This window comes from Ursus maritimus, unplaced genomic scaffold (genome assembly GCF_017311325.1).
Source record: "Ursus maritimus isolate PB19 unplaced genomic scaffold, ASM1731132v1 scaffold_13, whole genome shotgun sequence".
Lineage (NCBI taxonomy): Eukaryota > Metazoa > Chordata > Mammalia > Carnivora > Ursidae > Ursus > Ursus maritimus.
Window position 1 is genome coordinate 62,709,152 of NW_024423675.1, and position 21,666 is coordinate 62,730,817.

The 21,666-nt window shown below is 54.1% G+C and overlaps 1 protein-coding gene across 1 annotated transcript in view; it reads left to right on the forward strand.

Moving 5' to 3' along the window:
• Window positions 1–21,666, forward strand: part of IGF2R (insulin like growth factor 2 receptor) — a 97,210-nt gene that overhangs the window by 73,578 nt on the left and 1,966 nt on the right. Inside the window, exons 32-47 of the mRNA XM_040628026.1 lie at window positions 184–310; window positions 1,006–1,125; window positions 1,435–1,691; window positions 2,010–2,228; window positions 4,034–4,183; window positions 6,652–6,813; window positions 8,074–8,281; window positions 8,638–8,784; window positions 9,781–10,015; window positions 10,741–10,877; window positions 13,252–13,366; window positions 14,496–14,642; window positions 15,466–15,653; window positions 17,482–17,668; window positions 19,917–20,069; window positions 21,038–21,107. Of these exons, the coding sequence (XP_040483960.1) occupies window positions 184–310; window positions 1,006–1,125; window positions 1,435–1,691; window positions 2,010–2,228; window positions 4,034–4,183; window positions 6,652–6,813; window positions 8,074–8,281; window positions 8,638–8,784; window positions 9,781–10,015; window positions 10,741–10,877; window positions 13,252–13,366; window positions 14,496–14,642; window positions 15,466–15,653; window positions 17,482–17,668; window positions 19,917–20,069; window positions 21,038–21,107 (2,622 nt within the window). The remainder of the gene's footprint in view (window positions 1–183; window positions 311–1,005; window positions 1,126–1,434; window positions 1,692–2,009; window positions 2,229–4,033; window positions 4,184–6,651; window positions 6,814–8,073; window positions 8,282–8,637; window positions 8,785–9,780; window positions 10,016–10,740; window positions 10,878–13,251; window positions 13,367–14,495; window positions 14,643–15,465; window positions 15,654–17,481; window positions 17,669–19,916; window positions 20,070–21,037; window positions 21,108–21,666) is intronic.

Below are 21,666 nucleotides of genomic sequence, written 5' to 3' on the forward strand. Positions count from 1 at the left end.
TGTGTTAAAGCCCTAGTGCAATCCCAGGAAGATCTTGACCCTTTGCTTTCCTAAGTCGGCCCTCAGTCCATAAAGACATTGACAAAAATTCCATGTGGTGGTGCAGAGAAGCTCCCACTTGATGTAAGCTGATGTTTCACAGAAATCGTGCCCTGTTGGCAACACTCTGTCCTTCGCTCGTAGAACTCCAGGCCCATGTTCATCAGTGCGGTGGAAGACTGTGAGTACACCTTCTCCTGGCCCACGCCAGCCGCCTGTCCTGTGAGGAGCAATGTGCACGACAACTGCCAAGTCACCAACCCTGCCACAGGTGAGGGACACTGCCAGTCACTGACACCCACAGTGAGGACACTGCCAGTCACCAGTACCTCATGGTGAGGGACCTAACATGAAACTGGGGAGCAAGACACACTGGGGCAGCAGCATTCTGGCCACATGGGTGCATGTTGGCCTCCTGTCTTGGCACTACCCAGTTGTGTTTACTAGGACTTCTCCTTCGGTGGGGAAGAGATTGATCCATGTCCTTGCGAGCCTTGCTGTCCATAGCTCCTGCTTCCGAGGGTGCCGGTCACACCAGCTGTAGGCTTGCAGAGTTGCTTAGAGTCCGTCTCCGTGTTAACCTACCAGTGCTCATGTGGGGGCAGCTGGGAGACCTCGACTGAACGTGCTGGAGACCCAGCAGGCTGTAGCTGGCATCCCTTGGCAGTGGGAGGGATGCCATCAGGCCCTCGTGGATCCCGCGAGTCCTAGAGGCTGTGGTGGCCCAGCCCCGGGAGGAGGAGGACACTATGAGCCCTGTCTTCTGAGGAAAGATGAGCTATCGTACAAATTTGGAGACTGCAGCCTCATGATATAGACTAGCTGGCCAGGAGCATTTTTAGGGCCAGGTCAGTGAACGAGCAAGTTGGGGGACTCATGGCAGGAAGTCACAAGTCCCGATGGCCAGCGTGGTCCGCGTGCGAGCCTGCTGGCGTCACCGTGTATCCGTCCCCTCCCCCCTTGCAGGACATCTGTTTGATCTGAGCTCTTTAAGTGGCAGAGCTGGACACACAGCTGCTTACAGCGAGAAGGGGCTCGTGTACATCAGCGTCTGTGACGACAACGAAAACTGCTCCCCTGGCGTAGGTGAGTGCTGTGGCTTCCTGTCTGTCGCCTGGCTGTCCCGCCTCCAAGGCCGTCCCCAGCCTCCGTGTTCCTGTGGCAAAAGAGAGGAGTAGATCTGAAGATTGATCACCTTCTCTGCTGTAACATCTCGCTCATGCGGGGGAAACACGTGGTCATGTGACAGAATGGTTGATGCAGGACACTTGCTGAAACCACACTGGACACTCAGCATGACAAGTGTTAGCTCTGGATTTGCAGAAAGCAGTCCTCAGAAAGCTGGTTATCTGAGTCCATAATTGTGTTTTTCCTCTCCCGTCACGTTCGGTACAGGGGCCTGCTTCGGGCAGACCAGGATCAGCGTGGGCAAGGCGAACAAGAGGCTGACTTACGTGGACCAGGTCTTACAGCTGGTGTATGAGGACGGATCCCCCTGTCCGTCCAAATCCGGTCTGACCTACAAGAGTGTGATCAGCTTTGTGTGCAGGCCTGAGGCCGGGCCCACCAACAGGCCCATGCTCATCTCTCTCGACAAGCAGACATGCACGCTCTTCTTTTCCTGGCACACGCCTCTGGCCTGCGAGCAGGTGGTGAGTCGGGCTGGGCCCATGTGGCCTCTGAGAAATGCCTCCCTGATGCCCGGGGGTCTCCATAGCCCAGGTGGGCCCTGGTTCGCGCACCAGCTTTCCTGCAGTTACTGTCCTCCGCTGCTCCCCCCAGAGGGTACCCGGCATGGCTTAGCCACCCGCGGTGGTCCCAACAGTGGGTCGGTATAAGTGCCCAAGCATTTGGGGACGTTGATCCATCTTTCGTGCTTTTTTTGTGCTGCTTTTAAATTCCTGGGGTGACTTAGTGGTGATGAGGAGAATGTTACTGTGGACTCCAGTGAGGTCGCCCCTGTCTAACAGACGGAGTGCTCTGTGAGGAATGGGAGCTCCATTATTGACCTGTCCCCGCTCATCCACCGCACGGGGGGCTACGAGGCGTATGACGAAAGTGAGGATGACACCTCCGACACAGGCCCTGACTTCTACATCAACATTTGCCAGCCGCTGAACCCAATGCACGGGGTGCCTTGTCCCGCGGGAGCGGCTGTGTGCAAGGTTCCCGTCGACGGTCCCCCCATCGTAAGTACGGGAGATGCAAGGCGGAAACAAGTTTTATAAGACTTTGAACAACTGTCGTGTTGTGTGTCTTGCTCTCAGTGGAGGGTTACTCAAGCAGAAAGGGTGAAAGGAGCGGGGACTGTGTGTGTCCTGGGTCTAGGTGGGGAAGACATGTAAGGATTTGTGCGTTGAGCCAGAGGCTGATGACGGCAGCCAGAGGTCTCCGAGCTGTGGAAGAAAATGTGAACGTGTGTGAATAGGCAGACTTTCGGTGTCATGTTAGGATTCTCAAGGTTGACCCTGATCAGGAAACTTCCATGTAAAGTGGCAAGAAAGAACACTGATAAGAATTTGATTTCTTTCTTTGAAATGCATGTCTTGGGTAAAGAAAGTGCTTGGGAGATGCAAGTACTTTCTTTGGTAAATGAGTCATTCAGGGGCAAGAGCAGATCTGTTCATTGCTGAATACTCTGCTGTGGAAGTCTCGGACTCCTAGCACTTTTTAGTGCAGCTTTGGCTCTTTGAAAATTGTCTTCGTGAGTTATCTTCATGTTTTATCAAATCCTTGCTGTGCTTTATTATTTGAGGTGCATCTCAAAAGGGTCTATTTCTGTACTTCTATCCGTAGATGTTACACAGTCCTGTCTAAAGATTTGGAGATGTCCTTTTTTTTCTTTTTTAAGATTTTATTTGAGAGAGAGTACACGTGTGTGCATGTGCATGCATGAGCAGTGGGTGGGACAGAGGGAGAGGGAGAAGCAGACTCCCCGCTGAGCAGGGAGCCTGACTTGGGGCCCGATCCCAGGATCCCAGGATCATGACCTGAGCTGAAGGCAGACGCTTCATTGATTGAGCCACCCAGGCATCCCTAAAGATGTCCTTTTAAGAATGGGCGTTATCTGCAATGTTGGTGGGGAGAAACGTTGGGAGAGGGTGGGGAAGTTGGCCATGATACGAGTCTCACAAAGTCCTAGCTTCATGGGGAGCCCAGGGCCTGGGTGAACCACATCTTAGTAGGAAGCACTTCAGAGCCGTCCTCTGTGACCATGCAGTTGGGGACCCTGGATATGAGTCCCTTTCTGAGAGGTCAGATCTGCTCTGTTTTCCTGCCTGGCTTTCCTTTTTCAGATTTTAAAAATGGTAGCCAGTTCCCTACTTGGAGCAAGTGTTATGTCATCGTGGCGTGAACGTGCCCCACGGTGATGAACGAGAGCCCCTCGGCTCGCTCACTCACACTTATCACACACACATACACCACTGTGGGCCATTCATCTTTCTTTTTTTCTTGGGTTCATTTGCTCAGAAATATCTACTGATCAGCCAGTGTGCATCAGATGCTGTGCTGAGCAATAAAACGGCATGGGAAGCAAGTGTGTGCCCTCCCAAGGATGTACCGAGGGGCACTGCCAAGGAAACCAAGCAGTCCCGGGGCAGAGCTGGGAGTGAGGTAGTGGGCCCGCGTGGGGGCAGATCCGTGGGCTCCTGCCGCGCACTGTCAGGTGATAGGAGACCATGCAGCATTCTTGATACTCCTGGAGAGAGAAGTTCCTATTGCCTGGATCTTTGAAAATTGACCATGATTGGAAATAGAATCCTATTGTTAGAAATTGTAGGCTCGAAACCGATGACCGCCGACAAACTAATCTTTCTGAGCAGCAGCTTTTATTGTCAAGACTTATCACGTGAGTTGCTGTTAACCTGGTTTCTTTAGATGCTGCCCATTTTCAAAACAGAGGAGGTATTATTTTTGCAGTTGTGTATTAGCCTGTGTTTGCCAACCCAAGGAGCAATTTCCTGAAACGCTGTTTGTTTTTTTCTTTGTTTAGGATATTGGCCGAGTCACAGGACCTCCAATACTCAACCCCATAGCTAATGAAGTTTATTTGAATTTTGAAAGTAGTACTCCTTGCTTAGCAGACAAGCATTTCAACTACACCTCACTGATCGCATTTCACTGCAGGAGAGGCGTGAGCATGGTAAGTGTGCACCTGTTCACAACCTGGGGGCTGACACCTGGCTTAGTGAGCAAGTTAAGGACGCTTGTATTGAAAATGGGTGCAGTTTTATGGTATATCAGGGGTGCATTGAAGAATTTAAAACCATTAATTTTTTTTAAAGATTTATTTGAGAGAGAGCACGAGAGAGAGAGCGCACGCGCACACGAGTGAGTGCACACACAAGCGGGGTAGGGACAAGGGGGGAGGGGAAGAAGCAGGTTCCCCGCTGAGCAGGGAGCCTGATGTGGGCTCCATCCCAGGACCCTGGGATCATGACCTGAGACAAAGGCAGCCACTTAACCGACTGAGCCACCCAGGCGCCCCTAAAACCACTAATTTAACAATGAGTAAGCCCATACTGAATTAATGGGACAGACTTTGCACAGCGAGGCTTGCTGTAATTTAAAAACATGAAACACTTGAGCATAGGAGTGGTATTCAATGTCTACCAACGTATAAAAGTGTCAGCTTTCTTTTTCCTTTTTTAAAACTATAGCATTAGTGATTTTATTCTTCTTGGGAACTCAGACAAGACTTTTGGCAGCTATCATTGTTCAGGATACAACCCAAAATTTAGAAGTTAGCGAACAAAAGAAGGCCTCTCGGAATCAAAATAGTTCTAACAAAGTTGCAAATGTTCCTTCTAAGGAGGTTATCGACTTTGTTCTACGTGCATTTAAAATAACGCAGCTTCCATCATGAGTCCCATTCTGTCGCACAGAGTGTCTGCATACATTTTCTCTCGCCTTCTGTCTGTGAATAGGAGATAAATGGGTAGGTGGTGGCCCCCATTTCACAGTGACTCAGAGGCGCTGGGTGACGTACCTGTGACTCACACAGCCCTGCAGTGGCCGCTGGGACTCACCTTCTCACGTGGCAAGCTCTTTGCTCCAGGCAGCCCAGCCTCACAGCACGGCATCTGTGCTTCTGAAATCACAGTCCTCTGACACGGATGAATGGAGGCTGCTTATGGTATTTGTCTCACCTGATAAGAATATTCATACATTTTGCTGCCGAAACATGAATGTGCTCGATTATAGGACTGTGTATGTGTGTGTGTATGTGTATGAGAGAGAGGTGATAGAAATATGTATCTCGAATTGCCTCTTAAAATCTTGAAGATGATGAATTGTAAGGCTCATCTGGCCCTAGGAGCTCAGGTGATGGGTTTTGGTTCTAGAATGTGTCTTGTGAATTCACTAAGCTGACTTTCTGGTCTCTTGGCCTGTAGCAGGTTTATAAGGGAAAGGGAGCTCTGGCTGCCAGACGGGTATGCTGACGGTGGGAAGTGACGTGGCAGCAGCCTGAGGAGGAGGGGCAGGGGAAGACACAGACCATCGCTGCCTGGGGCCTCCCCATCTAGTGGCTCACCCCACCTCTGTGTCCCTGTTCACAGATTATCCACTGGCCGTCAGGATAATCCTGAGTTATCGGGGGAGCGGAGCTGTGATCAGCAAACTCCTTTTATCTCTGTGTGTCTGCGTGGGTGTGGCTCTCCAGGCGTCTGTCGGCACACACAGCATAAGGCAGCGTGGCTTCAGCTACAGAGAGGCTGCCACGTTCAGTAGTACTTCATTCTTCAGAGGGGTTCTTTTGACGATCCACCTCTCTCGAGCGCTGGTTATCTCACCCTCCCACATGGAGAAGGTGTAACGGCTTAGCTCTGAAACTGCTAACCGTATGTGGTCGGCTGTCCACGGCGCGTGCACGATTCTCAGAGCAGCAGCGGCGTGTTCAAAGTGAGCCTGGCTTTTAGATACAAGGCATCTCACACAAACGTGCGCTCAAGTTTGGAAAGATTTGAAAGAGATTTTCTTCCCCTTTGGTTTTCATCTTTAGCAGGAATATCTTTCCCCTTAAGTTTATAGAAAAACCGATTCTCAACAGCAACTAAAAACGAAATTCCTGACAAGCTGCCCCCTCTGTGTTTTTGTGGCTGTTGCCGAGCAAGGGAGGGCGTAAGCACGGTGATCCAGACTACTTGGCCTGTGCCCAGTCTGGCCGTGTGTGGGTGACCCTCCGTGAATGTCCTCAGTTTGTAGCAGCGGAGCAGAGGCACTGCTGGCGGGTGTACCCGAGCCCTCGCCCCCCTCTGCAGCAGCAGGGTCTCGCTTTCACACCCTGCTCGGTCATGACGTCTGAAGAACTGGTGGTGCAGACATGGAGACTGTCCCTAAGTGCAGGGCCACGTCCTGGAGGTGGCGAGGGGTTGCAGGTGTGTGGGCAGGACGCCTGGCAGTGCCGAGAGGGCAGTCTTGGTTCCTTGCAGCGGGTGGTGACAACTGCCCCTCCGTCCTGGAGGGGGGCTGTTGCAGGTCACCCAGAGCACCTGGCGGTCTCCCGGCCGTGGCCACAGCCCCGGAAGCAGGGGTCTCTCTGGTGCCAGCTGGGGAGGAGAGCTGTGTGAAGACGCTGTACTTGACCCACATGCGTTTTCTTTCAAACAGGGAGCTCCCATGCTGCTGAGGACCAGTGACTGTGACTTTGTGTTTGGCTGGGAGACCCCGCTGGTCTGTCCAGACGAAGTGAAGGTGGACGGCTGCTCCCTGACGGACGAGCAGCTGCATTACAGCTTTAACCTGTCCAGCCTTTCCAAAAGCACCTTCAAGGTAATGCCACTCAGCTAGAGCCCGCTGATCTTGGGGGACACGGCAGCCTGGATTCTTTGTGATATCCTCCTGTGTTGTAGGTGATGGGGCACCTGTGACTATTGAGGCACAGTGCACGGAGGGGTAATGGGCTTAGTCCCCATCCTGGACACAGGATCGGCTTGCTGGGGATTCTAGAGCATGGAGCAAACAAGGCCTAACTGACCCTAGAATTGTGCCCCGCAGCTCAGAGTTTTGCTCCTTAGGGCTTTGTAAAGATTAAATGACACAACAGAGGTCAGGAGGCTGCTTAGGGACATGAATGTGAGCGTGTACCCCATAAGGGCAGGGCCAGGTCTGGTACACCCGACAGACGCCACGAGTCCTTCCCCTGTGTCTCCTTCCAGCCTGGCTTTAAGATACAGATGCAGCTCTTTGCTGACTGCAGAGGTAGTGGGTGCAGGGAGCTACCGTGTCCCTCTGACTGGAGATACAGCTGGGTGCGGGGGGTGAGGGGGAGCTTATCTGGCCTGTGTGTCATGGACTGTTAGTGATATTGATGAGGCCATGGGCATCTTGAGTCACTGGTGTTTGGAGGACCCTCCACCTCTGGGCCTGTGATCTAGATGTTACTGAGTTATGCACCTTGGACGATGCCCACCAGATCCCAGCACCTCCCAGGGGATGGTAGCTGGTGAGTAGTGAGCCCTGATGCCCGTGCCCTGGCTCCTGTGATGGAGACCTTGCACAGGTGTGACAGGTGTGCAGGAGGTGTGAGCCTGCAGAGGGCGGGGCCAGCTAGGAAGGCAAGAGTCCTGCTCAGTTATGCTTTCTGCTCATCAGCTCAGTCCTCAGCACTCCTTTGTTGCAGCGGGGGCTCAGTCCTCAGCACTCCTTTGTTGCAGGTGGGGAACTGGGCTTCAGGAAGGGGGAGGAGCAGCCTGAGGTCTCATAGGAAGCTCCCTGCCGGAGGCCTGGCTCTCAAGCCCAGCTAGCAGCGGGTGCTGCTGCTGCTAGGGGCCAGGAGGAGGAAGAAGGCTGGGCTTGGGGGTGGATGGAGTTGTGGATCCTTCCAGTGGCCAGAGGCAAATGTCCAGACAGTGGGTAAGGCATTGCCCTCTGAGGAAGGTCAGGATTGGAGAGAAGGAAGGGAGCACTGAGACACCCGTGCCCAGGCCCCAGGTGGCCCCTGCTTCCCAGCAGGAACACACCTCCCTGCAGTGACGGCTCTCCCTCCGCCTTGAGACCCATGGACACCCACGCGTGCTGTTGTCTGTCCAGGTGACCCGAGACTCACGCACCTACAGCATAGGGGTGTGCACCGCGGCAGCAGGCCTGGATGAAGGAGGCTGTAAGGACGGAGGTGTCTGCCTGCTCTCCGGGAGCAAGGGGGCATCTTTTGGACGGCTGGCATCAATGAGACTGGATTACAGGCACCAGGATGAAGCTGTCATTTTAAGTTATGCCAATGGAGATAATTGTCCTCCAGGTAAATTTTTGTAGCAGGATGCGTTTTTGTATTCCTGGTGAGTGAGGTGTTAGACCTGGTACCAGGAGGAAATTGAGGCATGAAGCTCCAGATGCTGTGGATGCGGACACCTGGCCTGGACCACACGGCGTTCCACCCACACAGCCCTGAGTATGAGTGCTCAGGCCTCAGATGCATCCTGGCCCTGGGCCTCTTGTCTCGTTGTGAGAGAGGCCGGCGGTCCTGCTGGTGGCTTAGGGTGGTGGCTTCCATAAGGGATCCTTTCGAGCGTTCCCAGGTGATCGTGCCCGGCAAGAAAAGCACAGCTGAGGTCGTGCTGGTAATCAGGGTCACACAGATGTTCTTCTTTTTTCCAGAAACTGAGGAAGGTGTCCCCTGTGTGTTCCCCTTCATATTCAACGGGAAGAGCTACGAGGAGTGTGTTGTGGAGGGCAGGGCGAAGCTTTGGTGCTCCACCACGGCCAACTACGACAGAGACCATGAGTGGGGCTTCTGCAGACACTGTACGTAGCGGGGCACGTGTCCGGGCTCGGGCTGCCGCTTAGCCGGCATCCTTCCCAGGCTGGCTTCGTGCTCCGACCTCTGTGGATGTCCGAGTTAATTCCATTACATGTAGTTTTTCCATGTCAGGCTTGTTTTCTGTAAAGAAAGGACATCTTGAATTGCTCCATGGGATGTGTACGTGACCGCGTACGTAGACTGAAGTAAGGCAGGGCTGAGAGGTGATGCCAGCTGGTCAGTGGGGGCCATTCTCTAACTGAAGCGGTTTGTGCCCTTGTGCCAGTTTGGATGATGCCCGCTCGTGCCCGTGCAGAGTCCTGCTGGTGATGGGTCTGCAGGGCGGCACAGGCGTCGTCAGGAGTAGCGGTTGGCTCATTCACTGGTCTCTGCTGTGTGGCAGGCGCAGGACAGGGGCCCGGGCTTCCGGCTGAGCCAGGCTGCGTGCCCTCGCTCTGGCGTCACGCGGAGACCAGGGCTGGGAGCCAGTCCTGCTCGCGTGTGGCACAAACGGATGTGAGCACTCAAGGAACGTGATGAGAAAATACACAAAAAACTACTTAATTCTTGGAAATGATCAGGGAACGAGAGGATATAAGGAAATTTTCAGGGTTAAATTTACAGAGGTCTATTATAGTTTTGGGGCTTTTTATGACAGTTGGCCTGGTCTGTAGGACGGCACTCCCGTCTTTAGGTAATTATAGTACCTAATTGTTGGCTGTTTTTATTTCTCGTCCTTGTTCACGTGACCAAATGTTGATTACCTATCCACGAGGAATGGGGCTAGTGCCATGGGGTCATTAGGAAGCACAGGAAGAGACAGACACGGGGCCCTGTGGGGCCTTGGTCTGTTTCGGGTCAGGGGACGTGTGAATGAGACGGCCGAGCTCTGGCAGGGTGGTGGCAGGTGGAGGCGCGGGGGGGGAACGCAGCGGAGCGGGCCGGTCCGGGCTCTGGGGGGCCCGGGCTGCGGTCTGAGTTTTCTATGTGCTGCTCCCCAGCAAACAGCCACCGGATGTCGGCGATTATCTTCAAGTGTGATGAGGATGCCGATATCGGGAGACCACAGGTCTTCAGTGAAGTTCGTGGCTGTGAGGTGACATTTGAGTGGAAAACGAAAGTTGTCTGCCCTCCAAAGAAGATGGGGTGCAAATTCATCCAGAAGCACAAAACCTACGACTTACGGCTGCTGTCCTCGCTCACTGGGTCTTGGTTCTTTGTCCACGAAGGAGTCTCGTGAGTACCTGTCACCACGTGCCAGCCGTGTCCTTGTCACGGGCCTGATGGTGGGCTCTCCATGTCCCTACCGAGCTGGGGCTGCCACGTAAGCCTGGTGCTTGCAGTGGCTTGAGAGCCCCGGTGCCAGTGTCGAGCTGGGTTTGAAGGCGGAGGTGGACGGAAGGGGAGCCTTTGGAACCAGAAGCTGGTGATCAGCGTGTGATAGAATGAGTCTCGAGCATTGTGCTTGTGGGGGCTTCTGTCTGCTGCTGGGTGTGTGTGCGGGGGGTGTGTTGATTTTCTCAGCTCTTTGGCACAATCCCCTTAGGCTGTGTGGGTCTGAGGTTCGTGGGCTGTGGCGGCCGCTCCATGACTCTGCCAGGGGCCCTCAGATCAGGAAGGCCTCAGCGTGGGGCTGGGGCGTGGACTTGGAGGCCTTCAGTCCTGAGGTGAACAGCTCGCTTGGGTTGGAGCTGCTGCAGGTCCCAACTCAGAAGCCCTCCTAAACCACACTGTCTCAGGGCTCGCCCGCACCTGCCCGGGTGACACGCTGCCTTCTTCGGTAACCAACTACTCCTGGGCCTTTATTTGAAAACCTGGTTTGGTGCTGCATTCAGAGGTGCTGTGGAGTACTTGGTCATCAAAATGATTCCTGTTTCTGAACGTGACGGACAGAGGTGCACCCCAGTGTGTAGGGCAGACTGACGCCGCGCCCCCCTCCATCTCTTTGTGTTGTTTCACAGGTACTATATAAATCTCTGTCAGAAAATATATAAAGGGCCGCTCGACTGCTCTGACAGAGCCAGCATTTGCAAAAAGAGTGCATCTGGTGTCGTCCAGGTCTTGGGGCTCGTTCATACACAGAAGCTGGATGTCTTAGGTAAAGGCCCTGGGTCCTTGTCGTGCATGGTTACAGGGGTTGCATCGGAGTTGGGAAGGTGAGGGCGTCCTCATATGGCCAGGAGGGGGTCAGCACTGGCTTGAGTTGAAGCTGCCAGATACCATTCCCAACGACCGTTTCTCAAGCATTTTGGTAATTTCTGGAACATTAGAATAAGTACCACTCTGTATTCCCAGAAATGGCAGGTCCTGGCAGGTGTGTATGGAGGGGTCACCTCTCCTGGGAAGGTACTTCTCCCCCGAGAGGGCCACAGTGGTTAAGGTTCCTCTGAATCCTTGCTCCAGCTCTGGGTTGAGTGCTGGGGTCTGCACATACACACAGGCGTGTATTTGGGAAAGCTGAACAGTTACGCAGGAACTTGGTAAAGATAATTCAGGGGTACGTTTTTGTAACATTGTAACAATTTAGAAAATACTGCGGCTCTTTTTAATAGTGTTAGAAAATTCATCTTGCAATTGGTTGAGTGAAAGAGTCTGTCTTTCATTATTTATTTGAGAGAGCGAGAAAGCGTGCATGTGCGAGAGCACGAGCACCGGCGGGGATGGGGGGAGGGAGGGAGAGAATCTGAAGCAGGCTCCATGCCGAGTGCGGAGCCCGACGCAGGGCTTGATCTCATGACTCTGAGATCATAATCTGAACTGAAATCTAGAGTCAGACACTTAACCGACTCAGTCACCGAGGCACCCTTATCTTTCATCATTTAAGAGGCAGCTCTTTTTTAGATAGGAACAACTGGGGGGCCCAGTGTTCAGGGGACCAGTAAAGAAAAACACCTTTACCTTGTTGGAGTAGAGTGGGGTCTCCAAGCTGTCCTGATTAAACCACGGGTGACTTGAGTCTGCTCGAGCTGTTGAGAGGGAGACCAGGAATTCTGTCACATGGATGAGGGGACAGCAGACGGCGGGTCGGCAGCGTCGGACGGAGCGGCCCTCCCAGCGTTGAGGGTGGCCCTCTGCTCTGTGGTCTGCTGGGCATGTAGGGATACCGATCCGCCCTTCCCCAGTTCCCACAGCCAGGGAAAGAGGTTTGCAGAGTGAGGGCCTCACGGAAGGTTCAGCTAGTGGGGATCCTCTGGTCCCCAGCACACCAGGGGCCTTACTGTTGGGCTGCAGCAGGACGGCTGTCCAAGGACAAACACCATGACCCACACGCTCATGAAGGGGTGGGGGCGAGGACTCTTCTGCTCCAGGAAGTCGGGTGTATCTACAGCTGTGCTTTCTGCCCGGGCGATCCTCACAGCTCCGTGGCAGTGGGCTTGAGGTTAGAGTCCACGTCCCAGGTTGGGCAGTGAGCTGGGGAAGGTCGAGTGTACTGCCCGGGAGTGTCAGCTGTCTGTGGTAAGACCTGCACTGGTTGGGTTCCACGCTGCGGCAGTTTAAGACTTTCTCTTGTAAGCAGTAGAACTCTTTCTGCCACAGTTTTGCTCAGGAGCCTGATAGTACAGCTTTGAACTTGGGCAGGGCTGAGGGCCTGGGCCTTCGGCTGAGCAGTCCCCCACATCTTGACCTGTGTCCTGGGACAAGCAGGTGGGAAGCTGGTACCAAGGCCTGTTTCCCCTGCCTCTCCTGTCTCAGTGGTGTGAGAGTCAGGGGCTGCAGCGTGTAGGCTGCCCCCGGGGACCCCGCCCTGTGCCCCTGAGCCAGGCTGGGCTCACACTCAGTGGCTGGAAGCAGTGGCAACGTTGAGCTGGCCGCCACACCAGCTCCTGGGTGACTTGTCGCTGAGAGCAAGTGCTCACGTGCCTCTTAGACCCTGCAAGTCATGGTCTCAGCTGCTTCTTATCGGTGATATTTTCAGAAGTGGGAAAGTTGGACGCAGAGCCAGAAGACCCGAGAAAACCAGAGTTTTGTTTCTGGTTTTTCTCTTTGTAGTTTGGAGGTCTAGCCCCTACCCTTTTACTCCTGGGGTGCTCAGAGGGCGGGGGTGTGTGTGTGTGTGTGTGGGAAAGCACCTGAAATGACCCAGGGACTATACAGAATTGGAGCAGCTGTGACAGCTCCTGGTGAGTGACGTTCTTCTCTCCGTGTCCATCGTTCCGGGCACGTGGCAGACGCTTTGGGCGGTATTCCTCTTGCACAGGTGGAGAGACGGGCTCAGAAGCTCTGCTGCCCAGCGTCAGGCAGCGAGCGAGCAGGTGGGGCGGGGCTGTGAACCCAGGTCTTCCCCAGCTGTGCAAGGTGTGGTGCGGACCGGGAGGCAGTCACTGAACTTGGCCATGCTGAGAACCCAAGACTGAAGTCTTGAGAGAGCCGAACATTCGTTCTGTCTTGGCTTTTAACGTAGATGTTGACTTCTGACACTGAAGCTTTTTATAACCAGAAATAATGTTGCTTCCATCCTTCGTGTGTTTCAGATGACAAAGTCATCGTAACTTATTCAAAAGGTTATCAGTGTGGGGAGAATAAGACGGCATCTGCCGTCATAGAGTTGACCTGTGCAAAGACCGTGGGCAGACCATCGTTCATGAGGTGAGAGGGTCGAGGGCCGCATGGGGAGCTGTGGAGAGTGTGGACTGGGGGCTCGCCAGCATCTCTTCCCCCGGTTTTCACTTGCGGGTGTGTTCAGGGAGAGGGTGTTTGTGCGGCGCTGAGACTTGGGGCCTGGGGAGGGGCCAGGCCTGTTAATTGTCCTCTAGTGTGCAGGGCTGCTCCGCACAGGGAGGGATTTCCTGGAAGAGGGGCCGGGACGCAGGGTCACGTGACCAAAGTGACATGTAAAGCGATGTTTCACTGACCTCTGCCTTCAGCATCATTGTAGAACCGAAGAGGCAATGGTTGGCGCCGTCCAGGGCCAGCTGTTCAAGGGGCCTGAGACCCCCAAGCAGGTGGGGCTGGCACCCGGGGTGCTCCTGGATTACACTAGAATTTTCCAGGCAACTCTGCATCCAGTGCTAGGAAGAGTTTGGCCAACAGAGGGAGCATATGAGCTGCTGTTTCCTAACCAATGATTCTTCCAGAAGCTGGTCTGGAATTTCTGGGGAGATGCGGGAATTGTCCAAGGGTTTAAATCAATGTCTGAGTCAAAACTTGTAAAATAAAGTTAAAAAACTTGGGAGCAAATTTTTCCAGCTTTTAAATGTTTGCACTCTTTTCTTTTCTTTTCTTTTCTTTTCTTTTCTTTTCTTTTCTTTCTTTTTTTTTAAGATTTTATTTATTTGAGAGAGAGAGGGATGGGGGCAGGGAGAAGCAGACTCCCCACTGAGCAGAGAGCCTGACAGGGGGCTCGATCCCAGGACCCCAAGATCATCACCTGAGCCAAGGGCAGATGCTTCACTGACTGAGCCACCCAGGCGCCCCTAGATGTCACACAGTTTCTTAATTAAAAAAAGAAAAACTGTGTTAAACAGTTGCCTACTTTTTCACGTGGCTGATGTGCTGGCCCATCGTCTTCCTGTGATGCTGTTGAGAAAAGTCACTAACAGCCGTCCTAGCCCAGAGCTGCCCGTGCCCATCATGGGGGTGGCAAGGGCTCGGCGGTGAGGGGGCTTCCTTGGGGACCCGGGGGTCAGGACCGCCTGGAACCCTGAAAGCCAGTCATGCAGGCGCAAGAGGCCCCGCATCTGGCTGCGCGTGACCGCGGTCCTCGCTTGCCCTCCAGGTTCGACATCGACAGCTGCACTTACTACTTCAGCTGGGACTCCCGGGCCGCCTGTGCCGTGAAGCCGCAGGAGGTGCACATGGTGAACGGCACCATCACCAACCCTATAAATGGCAAGAGCTTCAGCCTCGGGGATATTTATTTTAAGTAAGTGGAACATTTTCCTTTTGAGCACTGAAGCGTATTCAAGATTGAACCAGCCATTTAGATCTTCCCCTAGCAGAGGAGCTGCGAGGTAAATAGGCAGTGTGTTTTAGTTACTGTTTCTAGGTAGTTGTCCTTTTTGCTTAAACCGAGGAAAAGCATTACTCAACTATTAAGTTTTAACACCAAAGATGGTGAATTCTCTTGAGTGTAAAAATAAAGTCGCCCCTCCTCCTTCCCTTCCCTTCCTTTTTTTTTTTTTTTAAAGATTTTATTTATTTATTTGACAGAGAGAGACAGCCAGCGAGAGAGGGAACACAAGCAGGGGGAGTGGGAGAGGAAGAAGCAGGCTCCCAGCAGAAGAGCCTGATGTGGGGCTCGATCCCATAACGCCGGGATCACACCCTGAGCCAAAGGCAGATGCTTAACCGTTGTGCCACCCAGGCGCCCCTCCTCCTTCCCTTCCTGATAATCCCAGGGGTCGAAGCTGAAACCTCAAACCGTTTTTGGTCAGGAATCCCTGGGCGTGTCACTGGTGGGGTTCCTGAGGTCAGGTGGCCGAGGGACAGGCCCGAGCTGCTGGCCACGCCTGGGGCAGGCTGAAGTGGGCATTTTCCGGGATGCCGCTGAGACCACAGGGTGGGGAGGCAGGACGACGGTGGGGTGGACGTTGGTGCCCTTGGGCATCTTCACAGGCTCCCAGGCCGGCAGAGCTGGAGAAGGGCTGTGGCCTGCAGCCCTGCAGTTGTCCCTGTGTGTGTTTGGGTCTATCGGAAACGGGTTTCTGGAAGGCCTGGAGTCACTGCCATCTTTTCTGTCTTTTCAGGCTATTCAGTGCCTCTGGGGACATGAGAACAAATGGGGACAAGTACCTGTATGAAATCCAGCTTTCCTCCATCACAAGCTCTAGAAATCCAGCGTGCTCAGGGGCCAACATATGCCAGGTTAAACCAAACGACCAACACTTCAGTAGGAAAGTTGGAACTTCGGACAAAACCAAATACTACGTTCAAGGTAATTGCTTTCGTCAATGTTCCGTGTTCACCTTCTTCGAAGGAGGGGCTTTAAAATTTTCATGAAGAAGCTCCCTTCCGTTGAAATCCCCGGTTTGAAAGCAGAAGCCCGGTCTGAGTCTGTGTTTTGATACGCAGTCATCAGAACGGACTGAATAGTATCAGTAAGACGAGCATCTCACTGTAGGAAAAAGTCACCTTACTTCACAGGTAAACAGCTGAAAACCAACACTTGGTCTCAACCCGAGGTTGTGAAGTGGGGTTGATGGCAGAAGGTAAAGTGTGCACGTCCAGGAATTGCCTTCGATTTGGTTTCGTCATGTTGATTCTTTACTTGGCAACTTCAGGTGTTATTACGGAAGAGTAAAACACTTTACATTTGCCAAAATGATGAAACAACAGATGCCCTTGAAAAAGTTAAACATGTTTAAAAACCCAACCGACTCTGATGTAAAAAGGGCTCCTGAGACATTTCCTGCGAGGAGAAGCAGCTGCTCCCCGAGTGGTAGGAGCCCAGACGTCTGTGTGTCCACGTGCAGACGCTGAGCACCGGTGTCGCTGCACGTGGCCATACCCCGTGGGCCCGGCAGACAGGCCCACCAGGTCAGCCTGATTCACGGTCATGACCCCACATCGTGGAGTAAACTCCCGTGGCTCTTTGTGCTGCTCCAGTTATTCCGAGTTGGATTTACTCGGGTCACGTCTGCGCGTGCGTTTATTTATTCGTAGTTCGTTAAACTCCTTTCAGACCTTTTTACTTTCAGGGTTCACCAACACTAGAAAGTCAGTTTAGTTTTAAGACGACTTTTTGCATTTCAGTGTAAATCTCTTCCCGAGTCTGCCCTCATTCCAGAGGCAAGAGCAGGAAGCCACGGAGCCCTGTCTTGCGGTGATTCGGAGCTGCCATCGGCTCCCCCATCAGCTCGGGGGCGTGTGCCCGCATGGCGGCCTGGTGGGGCGGTCCGTTCAGGTCATGCCTCAGCCAGGTACGAGTGAGAGAGAACACATGGGGCCTTCCCGAGCCTGGCCCGCAGAGCCTGGGGCTCCGGGCTCCCTTCTGTTCGTGGACGTGGCTGCTTCACACGCCAAAGGCCCTGGCTCTGTAGCAGTGGTGGACTGTGAACTTTGAGCCACCTGCAGAGTTTGGAGAGGGCAACGTCCGCACACGACTCCCTCACTTCTGACACCAGCTGCAGGTTTCGGGGAGCTTCTGTCGCTACCCTGAGGCTTGATCATTTGCTTGAACTCAGGACTCACTTGAGCTCTTAGGTCACAGTTAAGGATGGAAATTGGCTAAGGGAAGAAGCACATGGGGTTGTGTCCAGAAGGGAGCCGGATGCTTTCATCGTCCTCTCCCTGTGGCGTGAGGATGTGTTCCATTGCCAGCGCCAGTGTGTGATGACATGCACGGAGTCTCACCAGCCAGGGAATCTCAGCAGTCCCCCAGGGTCCAGGGCTCCGTTGCAGAGGCCTGTTTAGTTGGCGGCTGGCTGGTTGCCCGCTGGATCCATTTCTGTCTCGAGACACGCTGATACCACATGGCCAGCCCCGGTTCTAAGTCCTACTGTTAGCTGAGGACAGAGGCTGGACCTCTTCTGCGGCAAGGTTCAAGTCTTTCCTGGTCCCTGACGTGAAGCAGGGGCTCCGTAGCGTGTGTCGGGCAGCCTGTGAGAAAACGAGCACGTGGGACCTTTGGAGAAGGCCCTTCATCTATGATTTTAACTTTTAAGTCTATGCAAACTTTTTACAGACCGTGGAGAGATGAACTCGGCCCTTTATTGAAATGATGGTGATGTCGTGTGGCCGTACTGTGTTTTCCTTCCCGACAGATGGCGATCTAGATGTGGTGTTTGCCTCGTCCTCTAAGTGTGGAAAAGATAAGACGAAGTCTGTGTCTTCCACCATCTTCTTCCACTGCGACCCTTTGGTGAAGGACGGGATCCCCGAGTTCAGCCACGAGACCGCCGACTGCCAGTACCTCTTCTCCTGGTACACCTCTGCTGTGTGTCCTCTGGGGTGAGTGCGCTGCTCTGGCACGGTCAGGGCCTTCCTGTCGGTCGCTTTCCCCTCGGGATGCACACTTCCCAGCTGTACCCCCAGCCTGCTCCCTCACAACTTAGCTGAAGCATCTGCTTGTACGTGTTTTCCGCCCCCACCCCCAGGGGTGTCTTGTGGGAATATTCCAGCACGTCTGAGAACCAGAGAGGCAAACCCCATGTAGCCACCGTCCGGCTTCAGTGGCTGTCCAAGGCTTGTCCTTCCTGGTCCCCCATGCCCTCCTCACCACCAGCCGCCACTCCCAGTGCGTCGGCCCTCCGCCAGCATGCACACACGAGGCCTGAGTGCCCCCACTTTGTTTCCCGGCCTTTCCCAGCCGACATGTCCCCTCACTAGCTCGCGGGAGGCGGCTGCGGTGTCTCATCTTGGTGTTTCCAGCACCCTTTTCCATGTGTTCTAGTGCAGATTATCGCGTGCGAAGTGTTACTTTAACTTGAACGAAGTGTCGTCTGTGTTTGAAGGAACGAACACTGGTTCTACAGATTTTGAAAATCCGCTGTAGGCCAGGTTTTCATGGGAAGTATGCATTTCTGTGCTGAGGGCTTTCTGGTGAGGGAAGGGCGATCTGGGCCTCCATGTGGCCTCAGGGAACCTGCCTCTTCTCGGGCCCGCGGCCTTTGTTCCTCTGCCCGGTCCACGGCCACGGTTAGAGGCCCTCCTCTAGAACACAGGGTTACACACTGCTCTCCTCTTGGATTTGTTTTCTACCTGTTTCATCCGCGTCAGGTTCTTACAGGAGCTTCTCATTCTTTGTCCTAAGATCAGGAGGAAAGGTTCTTGCCTTGCTGTGGTTTGCCTTGTGTCCTGGAGAAGGGTTTCCTTGCGGTGCGTAGAAACCATGCTAGGGACATTGGAGGGAGTTCCAGATCCCATCTGTCAGATCTTAAATCAGCTTTCACTTCTAAAAGGAGTCCTGTATTTTCCAGGAATGTGGATGTAAGCAAGTCGTAGCAAATTTCTAAAGGTTGGTGCCGTACAGGCAGCACACACGGCGTTAGTTAAGAATCAGTAACGAGAAATTAACCGAAAAATAGAAGCACATTTGGACGGTAAAGCACACGTCAGAATAATTCCTGGCTCACAGGAGAGCCCAGAAGTAGGAACGAGAACACACTTAGAAGTGAGTGATGTCGAGCGCCTCCCTGGTCCGAGCGCCGGCGTGCGGCCCCGGGGCTCCTGTGTGCGGCTGACGCCCTGCCCGTCCCGGCTTGCAGGGCAGGGCATGCGGGGCTGGCGGGGGTCCCCGCCTGAGCAGACAGTGACTGGGAACGCTGAGCTCCTCCTCCTTGTGGTTCGGAACCAGCTCGCTTGGCTCGGGCTGAGTTTGATCAGCGCGGTTACCCTTACGTGGTCGGGCCGTCGGCTGCCCACTGACCGCACTTGAACTGAGTGGTTTTCTGAACTTGTAGCATTTTTATCATCCAGTTTGCTGCGTGTGTGTGGCCTGTCGCTGTGCCCTCTCCTGCCGAGCAGCCGGACGATCCGTCACTGTCCTCTCTGCCTTCTCAGGGTGGGGAAGGGTTGCCAGTGGTGTGTTCTGTCACCGCAGGCCCGAGGGCCCGGAGGATCGGAAGTTCGAGTCATTCCACAAACGCCTGGTTCTCTGAGTAGAAAGGGAAGTCTGTCCTGGTGCTTCTCGTTTTATATTAATTTTTACTTTTTTCCTTGAATGGTTAAGGTCCTGGAAGTACACTGCTTTTCCCCACGCATGGGTGGGAGTTGTGAAAGCTTCGCTGGTTGAATAGCGGCTGTGTTCGTCACTAGCCCTGCCTCCTGGGATGAGCAGCCTGGACAGACTGTCTGTGTCGCACCGCACGGTGTCCTGGGGGGTTCCCTCAACCGCCACAACGCACTGACGCCCCATCCCAAGGTCCCAAGACGAGATGAGGGAGGGAGAAGCCTTCCCCAGGCGGCAGTCACTGTTTGTCCCCAAAGAGGAGGACCTGTGGTCCTGGGAGACCAGTGGGGCCAGCTGGTCCCTCTCTTCCGCTTCACGGGAGCGTCTGTGCCCTGACAGCTGTCCGGTCTGATGAGCCAGGACTGAGGCTGTGGTCTCTGTCGCTGCTGCGTGCCTCGCTCCCGTGTGCTGTACTCCTGTCTGATCTCGCTCTCCAAGGACTCGTTGCCGTTCTCTGCGTCCCAGGTTGGGAACCGCGAGGGTCGTCGCGCTGGTGGCATGCCCCTGAGTGGTGTGGCTTCTTTTCAGGGTGGGCCTCGATGGTGACGGTGCAGGCGAGGACATGCCGGAGCACAAGGGGCTGTCGGAGCGAAGCCAGGCCGTGGGGGCGGTCCTCAGCCTGCTGCTGGTGGCGCTCACCGGCTGTCTGCTGATGCTGCTGCTTTACAAGAAGGAAAGGAGGTAAGGAGAGGGAGACGGGCGCCTCAGCATGGCGTCCTGGGGTCTGTGCTCGTGTGTGTGTGTGTGTGTGTGTGAACATTATGGAAGCTGTCTCCGAAGTTGTGTTTCGTAAATGGCTGCGTGCCTGTGACGAGGTGTTCCATCTGAGCGGCCCTGTGGAGCCCGTCCGGGCGTGTGAGTCAGGCACGTAGCCGATGCTCTGTGGGCTCTCAGCCTGGCCTGCCAGTTTCTAGGACGTTGGTCTTTGGTTGTGTCCAGAGATAGAAAATGAACACTTTTCATGAGCAGACTTCTGATCCGTGGAGCCCTCTACACTATCCTCCCGCTACCCTTCCTCCCCTTGCAGAAGGGAGCGTTTATGAGATGCCGCTTTGGGGCACGTAGGACGCCATCCTCTTGGCTCACCTTTCCTGGGTAAAAGGGCTCATGCCAACGTGTGGGTGTACGTCCAGTAGATTGCCATGTCGTGCATGAAGGAAGCACAGAGCCCGAGAGTCCTGTGGTGTGGCCGGCCCCGGCAAATGAGAGCGGGCGTCCTGAGTGGGCACCCCACCCCGGAGAGGCTGGCACGGGGATGAAGAATCAGGGCAGAAGGGCTGGGTAGGAGCTGGTCTTGGGTTGGCACGCATAATCTCATTGCAGCCTGGAGTGGTGGGGACACGTGGCCTTATAGTCACACGGGCAGTGGAAGCACAAATGTCAGCTAACTTGCTCTTGCCCTTGCTACCCTAAGAGGTGGAGCGGGGTTTGAATCCACTTTTGTCTGATTCCAGGGTGTTCTTTTCACTGAACTGGTTTATAGCCATGTTGCCATGGGCTTAGAGTGCCCGGGCCGTGGAGGGCTGTGTCGTGGGGTGGCAGGTGTCTGTGTCGGCGGGGGCTCGAGGTGCGGGGGCAGGGGAGGGGCTGGCCAGGGGGGCCTCCTGCCCTGCCGGTTCCACCCTGCAGTGAGTGTGCTCGCCTTCCAGGGAGGTCGTGGTGAGCAGGCTGGCCAGCTGCTGCAGAAGAAGTGCAGACGTGTCCTACAAATACTCGAAGGTAATTTCCTGTTTCCTGTCCCCCCGGCCCCCCCAGGGTTGGGCTGTGCGGACGCTGACGACCTCGGTCAGTGATGACTACAAAAATGCCATCATAAGCACTTTGAGATACGAAAGGGAAAACGTCATCCATCGCTTGTAACCCAAACACACTTTCTGTGTTTTTTTCCTTCGAGTTTTTCTCATTGCCGTTACAGCTGATTTTCTTAGAACGTTTAATACTTAAGTTGCTTCTACTTTTTTGATTATTTAAAAAAAATGAAAAATAATGAAAATTTTTGTGCATCTGGCATTTGGATGGATGCTTTCAGATAAATTTCTCCAAAACAGGCATTATTTGGCTAAAGAGCCTACACATGCTCCTGGCTTGTGAGAACTCCTGCCAGACGGCTTTCTAAAAGGCTTATCTCAGACTCAGTCATGGTTTCTCTTACGGCTCAGCCCCGCCCTGTCTCCCCCTACCCCCCCACCCTGCCCCGGCACCTGGCTTGAGTAGAGGCTGCTTTCCTGCCCTTCGTGACACTCTCTACCTTGGTGGGGTCTCAGCAGGAGCTGACAGT